The sequence below is a fragment of the Pantherophis guttatus genome, chromosome 1, assembly GCF_059756535.1.
Source record: "Pantherophis guttatus breed Tessera chromosome 1, ASM5975653v1, whole genome shotgun sequence".
Taxonomy (NCBI): Eukaryota; Metazoa; Chordata; class Lepidosauria; order Squamata; family Colubridae; genus Pantherophis; species Pantherophis guttatus.
The window spans coordinates 348,593,832-348,602,845 of NC_142063.1; the positions used below are offsets into that span (position 1 = coordinate 348,593,832).

The window sequence follows — 9,014 nt, forward strand, 5'->3', positions numbered from 1 at the left end:
GCGCTGCAGCCGGGCACGTGCCAGCCGGGCACGGGCCCCGCCCACCCCACTGGGGAAACCCTCCCCGGGGGCGTGGTCTGGGCGGGGCGTCGGCTCCTCCCCCGCGGGAGCGCACGTGGGCCGGAGCGGAGGGAGGGAGGGAGGGCGAGCGGGCTTCGGGCGGCGATGGCCCCGTGGCTGCGCTCGGTCGGGCTGGTGGCCGGCTCGTCGCTGGCCTTCGCGGCCCTCCGATGGGCGCTGAGCCGCTGCCCGCTGCCCGCCCACGTCCGCCGCGACGCCACGCGCACCTGGCGCTGGAAGAACCTGCTCGTCTCCTTCGCGCACTCCGTGGTGGCCGGCCTCTGGGCCGTCGTCGGGTGAGCCGGGCGCCAGGGCGCCTCTGAGCATGCACAGAGCGCCGGGCAAGGGACTGCCCACCCCCCCATCCCCCCACCCACCAGGCCCGCCAGCCGATGCTGCCTCCCCCCCCCCACCCCCACCCCGGCTGGGAACGCGGCGGAGCAACGATCGCCCAGGCTTCGAAGCGGGACCCCCCGTTGCCCCTTCATGGGGGGGGCGGGGGGAGGAGGGCTGGGATCGGCTCGTGGGACGGTTGCCCAGGACCCCCAAACGACCTTAAGTGTGGGGGGGGTCGATCATCTTCCCAGCTGGGCTCACTTTCTGGAGCTGCCTCTTTGCTGGAGGGGGTGGGGGGTGGGGGGAATGCGAAACTCTGCCAACCTGTTGCCAGGTTTGGGGTGCTGGAAAACCGGCTGAGACCAGGAAGAGGCTAAGAGGGTGGCATTTCTTCGTTCCTCTCTCCCTCTTCCCCCCCCCCCATAAAATTTCTCCCTGGTGGGGTTGGGGGGGTCTTCCCTCCCTTTCTGCTGACCCTGTGGTGATTCTCCCCCTCCCAGGATGTGGCAGCTGCCGGGGGCCTTCGATGACCTCGTGCGGACCACCTCCCCTTCCGCTCACCTGTTGCTGTGCTTTTCCACAGGTAAGAAGCATCTTCAAGGACGGGGGGGGGGCGTCCTTTGCCATCGGTCTCCAAGGGGGCTGGGGGGCTTTCCTGGAAACTGTTTGTTTGTTTATGTATTGGCTGCCCATCTCAACACAAGGCAGCTGTTGCCTTTCGCAGCTTTTAGTGCTGAAGCCCACCAACCCCATCCCGCCACCACTAGGAAAACCTTCCCTTTGGCAACGCTTGCCAAGGGGGTCTTTGGAACCCCGGAGGGCCCAAAGTCTCATGCTCTGGAGTTGTTAGTGGGCATCAGAAGAGAGGGGCTGGGGGGGCCACAAAGGTCTTGGTGGGTTTGCTGCAAAAGGCCCACGTAGGATCTTCTGCTCTGGGCACAAAATGTTTTAGCTTTTTGTGTTGCTGCGCAGGAGAACACAATGGGGGCATTAAAAGCTTTTGTCCCACTTGCCTTGTTCCTCCCACTCCCCTCCAGAGAGCTGCCCTATTCCTCCCCACCCCCCAGCTTCACTTTTAACAATGGCCACGTGAATTCCTGGGTATCCGTCCGTGTCCCCCCCCATTTGGGGGTTGGGCTGCCAGGGGCATTTTAGCACAGCTGGGAGATCAGGCTGGACCGAATTCTGTGCCAGAAGATGGCAAGGGAGGGGTGGAAAGTTGACTTTCTCATCCTCCCCCGGATGCAGCCGGGTGAAAGTGAGGTGAGACACAAGGGTATCGGGCTTGGAGGAGTGCCTGAAGACCCTGAAGGCGATGGAGTAGGTGCAGGGATCCCCAGCTTAGCAACTTTAGTCCCCAAGTCTTAAAAGTTGGCTGGAGAATTCTGGGAGTTGAAGTCCATGTTTGAAAGTTGGCTGGTGAATTCTGAGAGCTGAAGTCCACAAGTCTTAAAAGTTGGTTGGTGAATTCTGGGAGTTGACAAGTCTTAAAAGTTGGCTGGGGAATTGTGGGAGTTGACGTTAATAAGTCTTAAAGTTGGCTGGAGAATTCTGGGAGTTGAAGTCCAGAAGTCTTAAAAGTTGGCTGGTGAATTCTGGGAGTTGAAGTCTGCAAGTCTTAAAGTTGGCTGGAGAATTGTGGGAAGTCTGAAAGTTGCTGAGGTTGGAGACCTCTGAAGTAGGAGACCCGAGTTCGAGTCCTGCCTTGGCGACCAAGCCAGGTGGTGATTTAGGCCCCCTACTTCTCATGCAACCCAGGAAGAAGGGAAGAGTAAATAATTTCTGAAAAACAGAGTCAAGAAAACTTCATGGACTTATTATCCAGGCGCTGGCCTCGAGTTCAGATTGTGACAAAGGGAAGGGGGCAGGATGCCCGAAGGGGAAGGCGAAGAAACAGGTTCCTGGTGCTTCTGTTAACTCCTGAGTGACAGGAGATTTGGGAGTGGATGGCTGGGCAGCAGCTGGTTCTACTGCTTCTGTACAAATAGCTGCCCTGCAGATGTATTAAAAACTATCTATTTATTAAACCAATTTATATACAGGTAGTCCTCAGCCTTCCATTCCAAGCATTTTACATTTTACGACCTTTCTTGCCACAGACGCTAAGTGAATCTCTGCAGTTGTTAAGTCCCCAACCTACAACTGTTCGTTTAGAATAGAATAGAATAAAATTCTTTATTGGCCAAATGAGATTGGACATACAAGGAATTTGTCTTTGGTGCATATGCTCTCAGAGTACATAAAAGAAAAAATAGAATATATTCATCAAGAATCATAAGATACAACACTTAGTGATGGTCATAGGATACTAATAAGCAATCAAATCATACTAGGAAACAATAAAAACAATATAAGTTGTAAAGATACAAGCAACATGGATATAGCCATAAGTAAGAAGAGATAGGTACTAGTAAGGGTAAGAAGAGGAATAGTAATACAGTCATTTGAAAGTGTTGTGAGAATTCGTTGTTTAGCAGAATGATGGCATTCGGGAAAAAAATGACCATTCTTTTTTTTTATTTATTTATATGCCGCCCTTCTCCGGAGACTCAGGGCGGCTTACAATGCGTTAAGCAATAGCCTTCATACTTTTGTATATTTATACAAAGTCAGCTTATTGCCCCCACAAACTGGGTCCTCAATTTACCTACCTTAGAAAGGATGGAAAGGCTGAGTCAACCTTGAGCCTTGGAGAGATTCAAACCAGCAGAAATTGCAGGCAGCTGTGTTAATAACAGGGTGCACTAAACCACTGTACTATCAAGGCTCTTCGAAGTTTATTGACCATTTGAGGTTACAGTGACACTGAAAGAAAAGTGATTTAGGATCTTTTTTCACACTTAACGACCGTTGCGGTGTCCCCATGGTCATGTGATCCAAATCTGGACGCTTGGCAACTGACTCACATTTATGACGGTCCCCAGGGGGCGTCGCGTGTTCCGCTTCTGCGGCCTTCTGACAAGTAAAGCCAGATTCACTTAACATCTGGGGCACAAAAGGTCGTAAAACGGGGCGAAACTCACTTAAAACCACTGTCTCGCTCCTGAAAATTAAAACTTGAGACATGACTGTGGTCATAAGACGAGGACCACCCATAGCCCGTTCTCCCCTTAAGCCAGACTTAGATGAGGTCCAAGACCGACTGAGCAAGACTTCTTGGAAAAAGCGTAAGTAACTTTAAAAAAAAAAATGAATGGATGATGGAACCTCCATGTTCAGGAGCAATCTATCAGCCATTACCAAACTTTGCTGCTTTTTTTGGGGGGGGGGCTGCCAGCAGCCTCTGTCCTGTTCTAGCAAGAGAGGGGGGTGCCCCCCCCCTAGATTCAAGAGTTGTCCCTTTGCTTCCTTCTAGGCTACTTCATCCATGACTCCCTGGACATCATCATCTGCCGCCAGTCCAGGGCCTCCTGGGAATATCTGGTCCACCATGCCGTGGCAAGTGGGGGGGGGCTGTGGGGCAGGAGGAGGGGCTGACCAGCTTGCATGCCAGGGGGTCCTCGATTTACAACCGTCATTGAGGTCGTAAGGCACGATGGTCGTTAAGCGGCTCATCGTGTGACCGCGCCCAATTTTTTGGGGGGGAGGGGGACCCTTGTGAAGTGAAGACCTGTTCATAATGGGGCGTTTTTAATTTATTTTTCATTTTTTGCAAAAAAACGGAAATAAAGACCGGTCGATAGCACAGATGTCGTAAATCAGGGTCATGTGACTACACGTCTGGCCGTAAGTGCAGGTTGGCCGCGGAGTGGCCAAAATGCAGTCACGCGACCGGGGGATGGGGGTTAGTCGTCAGAACTTCAGATCTGGGTCGCAAGTCCCTTTTTTTCTATGTCCATCATAACTTCAGAGGGTCGCTAAGTGAACGGTCGTAAGTCGAGGACCACCTGTGGGCTGAGTGTAGATAAAATTCTACTCTACTCTATTCTATTCTATTCTATTCTATTTCTAATTTCTATTCTATTCTATTCTAATTCTATTCTACTCTTCTCTATTCTTCTCTATTCTATTCTGTTTCTAATTTCTATTCTATTTTATTCTATTCTATTCTAATTCTATTGCTTTCTATTCTATTTCTAATTTCTATTCTATTCTATTTTATTCTATTCTATTTCTAATTTCTATTCTATTCTATTCTATTTTATTCTATTCTATTTCTAATTTCTATTCTATTCTATTTTATTCTATTCTATTTCTAATTTCTATTCTATTTTATTTTATTCTATTCTAATTCTATTTCTAATTTCTATTCTATTTTATTCTATTCTATTCCATTCTATTCTATTCTATTCTATTTCTAATTTCTATTCTATTCTATTTTATTCTATTCTATTTCTAATTTCTATTCTATTCTATTTCTAATTTCTATTCTATTCTATTTTATTCTATTCTAATTCTATTCTATTTCTAATTTCTATTCCATTCCATTCCATTCTATTCTATTCTTCTATTCCTATATTCTATTCTATTCTATTCTTCTATGGGGTCCATCTGATTTGACTTGATTTGATTTTCCTCCTGCCTTGGTTACTGTATGCGAAACTCAAAGTAGAAACCTATCTAATCCTCTTTCCTCCTCCTATTTCCCCACAACAACAAACCTAGGAGGTGGGTTGGGCTGAGAGAGAATCATCAAAGTCACCCAGCCGGCTTCCATGCCTAAGGAGGAACTAGAATTCACTGTCTCCTGGTGATTGGCCAAAAGTCGCCCAGCTGGCCTTCATGCCTAAGGCGGGACTCGAACTCGCTCTCTGCTGCTTTCTAGCCTGGGGCCTCCAACACGAGGCCAGCTATGTTCCTGCTTCTGTCTGCCAGAAGGAGCCACGTCAGAAACCGAGCCCAAAGGGGGCTGGGAGGGGAAAGTTGTTTTCCCTGCCTGAAGGTGCCTGAAGCACCTTGAAATATGCCAGCCACGGAACAGGCGTGCCCTCCGCAGCTCCAAAAGAGGGTGGAAAGTGCACGGAAGCAGATTGGAGATCAGAATAACAGAGTAAGAAGGGCCCTTGGAGGTCTTCTAGACCAACCCCCTCCTGCTCAAGCAGTAAACCCTATACCGCTTCAGACCAATGGTGGCCCAGTCTCTCTTTAAAAGGGATGGAGCACCCACAATTTCTGGTGGCAAGTTGTTCCACTGGTTAATTGGAGGAGAACGACCGTGGGGTCCCTGGTGCTCTCTTGAGTTTGGTGGTTTTCTTGCAGACGTTTCATAACCCGAGTATGGTACATCAACAAGTGTTAGAAGGAAGGGGAGTTTGGGGAGAGGAGGAGGAGTAATAGAATAATAGAGTTGGAGGGATTCTAATCCTGTTCTCAAGCAGGAGACCCTCTACCATTCCAGACAAATGGCTGTCCAGTCTCTTCTTTAAAAACTCCAGTGATGGAGCATTCACAACTTCCGGTGGCAAGTAGTTCCACTGGCTAATTGTCCTCACTGTTAGGAAGTTTCTCCTGAATTCCAGGTTGCTTCTCTCCTTGATGAGTTTCCATCCGTTGCTTCTTGTCTTCCCTTCTGGTGCTTTGGAGCAGGGGTCTCCAAGCTTGGCCCCTTTAAGACTTGTGGACTTCAACTCCCAGAATTCCCCAGCCAGCATGCGCTGGCTGGGGAATTCTGGGAGTTGAAGTCCACAAGTCTTAAAGGGGCCAAGCTTGGAGACCCCTGCTTTGGAGAATAGCTTGACCTCCTCTTCAAAAAAAAGGGAGGGTCTTTTTATCTTGGAAGAGCTTGAGCCAAGGCTGGACAGGACATGGGTAAGGGGACTCGGGGGTCCCAGGATTAGCAGGGGTCAGCCTTGACCGATTTAGAGGCGGTGGCAGGATTCCGATTCCCGTCTCTTCTGACCCCAAGTTTGGTCTTCTTGTAGGCCTCGTCCGGTTTACTGTCCGGGATCTTCCTGGACCGCTTTGTGGCGGCCGGACTGGTCTCCATGTTCGTGGAGATCAGCAACATTTTCCTGACCATGCGGATGATGATGCGGCTGGGCAAGCTGCCCCTCCAGACCTTCTACGAGGTGAACAAGTACCTCAACCTGGTGGCCTACTTCCTCTTCCGCCTGGCCCCCCAGGCCTACTTGACCTGGTTCTTCGTACGCCACGTGGAGATGCGAGGCCAAGGCGCCTTCCTGATGGTCAACCTCGTCCTGCTGGACGCCATGATCCTGATGTACTTCTCGCGCCTGCTGCGCTCCGACTTCTATCCGGGCGGCCACCAGCCGGGCTCGGACAACGAGAAGAAGTACCTGATCGACTGAAGTCCCAAGTGCCCCCACGGCGGAGGAGAGGACGGGAGTGAGGTTCTCGGTCCAGCTGCGCTGCTGCTCGTGTGCCTTAACCCTGTTGAGGACTAGTGACTTGGTCGGGCGCCCTTTCGAGGGCGGCCAGGGGAACGGACCCACAGCTGGGTCTGGGTCTCTGCCTGGCCTGGTCCCAAAGGAACGGTCAAGAGCCAAGCCTGGCCCCGAGCTGGCCAGGAGATGACCGCAAGAAACAGGGAGGAAGAGGAAGCCTTGTCTGGATTTTTGATCTGGGTTTTTGAAGGGATTATTTCATGCATTAAATCTATTTGTAATCTGAAGCCATCTAGTTGAGGTGCTCCTTTGTGTGTGGGGGGGGGATCTGGCCCGGGGATGCAACAAGAGGAGATCCAGTCTTGGGGGGGGAAATACTGGAAACCAGGAGGCAGGATCCCTGATCGTTCGTTTGTTTGTTTGTATCACACTTTTATTCTTTTTGCAAATAGCTCAAGGCAGTGGTGAATGTACCTAATCCTCCTCCCTCCTCCTATTTTCTCCACAACAACAATCCTGTGAGGTTGGTTGGGAGTGACGGGGAGAGACGGCTCAAAATCATGGGGCTGGTTTTTCATGCCTAATGTGGGGACTAGAACTCACAGTCTCCCGGTGACTGGCCCAGTCACTCCGTTAGTTTTCATGCTTAAGGCGGGACTAGAACTCACAGTCTCCCGGTGATTGGCCCAGTCACTCTGTTGCTTTTCATATCTAAGGCGGGACTAGAACTCACAGTCTCCCGGTGATTGGCCCAGTCACTCTGTTGCTTTTCATATCTAAGGCGGGACTAGAACTCACAGTCTCCCGGTGATTGGCCCAGTCACTCTGTTGCTTTTCATATCTAAGGCGGGACTAGAACTCACAGTCTCCCGGTGATTGGCCCAGTCACTCTTGCTTTTCATATCTAAGGCGGGACTAGAACTCACAGTCTCCCAGTGATTGGCCCAGTCACTCCGTTGCTTTTCATATCTAAGGCGGGACTAGAACTCACAGTCTCCCGGTGATTGGGCCAAAGTCACCCAGCTGGCTTTCATGCCTAAGGGAGACTAGAACTCACCGTCCCCTAGTGATTTACTCAGAATCACCCAGCTGGCTTTTGTGAAATTGAGCCCAAAGTTTGCATTGCCAAGCAAGAGAGTTGTTAAGTGAGTTTTGCCCCCATTTTACGACCTTCCTAGCCACTGTTGTTAAGTGAATAGCTGCAGTGGTTAAGTTAGTCACACGGTCGTTAAATGAATCCGGCTTCCCCATTCTCTTTGCTCATCAGAAGGTCACCGAAGGGGATCACGTGACACCCCCTCCCCCCTGAGGACCCTGCAACCGTCATAAGTCCATGCCAAGCGTCTGAATTTTGATCACATGACCACGGAGATAGCTGCAATGGTCATAAGTGTGAAAAACTGTCATAAATCACTTTTTCAGAACCATTCTAATTTCCAACAGTAAATAAATGATTGTAAGTCAAATCTGTATTTTTTTATTATTATTTTTTTTTAAATTTGATTTATATGCCGCCCTTTTCCGGAAACTCAGGGCGGCTTACAATGTGTTAAGCAATAGCCTTCATACTTTTGTATATTTATACAAAGTCAGTTTATTGCCCCCATAATCCGGGTCCTCATTTCACCTACCTTAGAAAGGATGGAAGGCTGAGTCAACCTTGAGCCTGGGGAGATTCGAACTTGCAGTAATTGCAGGCAGCTGATGTAAATGGATGTTAATTAGTCTGCTGAGCCACCAGAGCGTCTTTTTTGTGGACTACTCAAAAGTAAGTCAGGAATCAGTCATGCAAATTCCCCACAAGCAGCAAGAGGTTGACAGGCTGTTTTGTGTCTGTGTGCAAAATTCAATTAACTGCCTTTTTCCATCCAGGAAGTAGATGGAAGATAAAATACCGAAACACGTCAGTCAGAGTATCGATGGCTGACATGAGATTAAGACAATATATCAACAAGGCAAGATTAGTCATGATGACAAGGAAGCCTTGTAGGTTGGAGGCCTTGGATTCGAACCCTTTGCCCGAGGGGGCCGGGTGGGGGAGAGGGCTTGTGCCACCCCTGAGGCCTATCCAGCAATTTTTTTAAAAAATTAAATTTAATTAAAATTTATTATAGGGTAAAATACAAATGCAAAGAAAAACTAAGCCAGGTAAAGGGAGAAAGAAAAGGAAGGAAGGAAGAAAAGAAAGGTAGGTAGAATGGCAGGAGAAGAAAGAGAGAGAGAGAGAGAGAAAGGAAAGAAAGAAAGAAAGAAAGAAAGAAAGAAAGAAAGAAAAAGAAAGAAAGAAAGAAAGAAAGAAAGAAAGAAAGAAAGAAAGAAAGAAAGAAAGAAAGA

At 49.2% G+C, this 9,014-nt stretch overlaps 1 protein-coding gene across 1 annotated transcript; it reads left to right on the top strand.

Annotated features, from left to right (window-relative positions):
* The first annotated feature begins 83 nt into the window (after positions 1–83).
* On the top strand, positions 84–6,967 carry TLCD1 (TLC domain containing 1). The gene is made up of 4 exons (XM_034424521.3): positions 84–356; positions 897–979; positions 3,752–3,834; positions 6,258–6,967. The coding sequence occupies exons 1-4, from the start codon at positions 166–168 to the stop codon at positions 6,642–6,644; spliced, it is 744 nt and encodes a 247-aa protein (XP_034280412.1). The 5' UTR covers positions 84–165; the 3' UTR covers positions 6,645–6,967.
* The last annotated feature ends 2,047 nt before the right edge of the window (positions 6,968–9,014 follow it).

Coding starts and splice junctions, on each gene's coding strand:
- TLCD1 (XM_034424521.3), top strand. CDS start 166: ATGGCCCCGTGGCTGCGCTCGGTCGGGCTGGTGGCCGGCTCGTCGCTG. Junction 980..3,751: donor GTTGCTGTGCTTTTCCACAG/GTAAGAAGCATC, acceptor GCTTCCTTCTAG/GCTACTTCATCCATGACTCC. Junction 3,835..6,257: donor ATCTGGTCCACCATGCCGTG/GCAAGTGGGGGG, acceptor GTCTTCTTGTAG/GCCTCGTCCGGTTTACTGTC.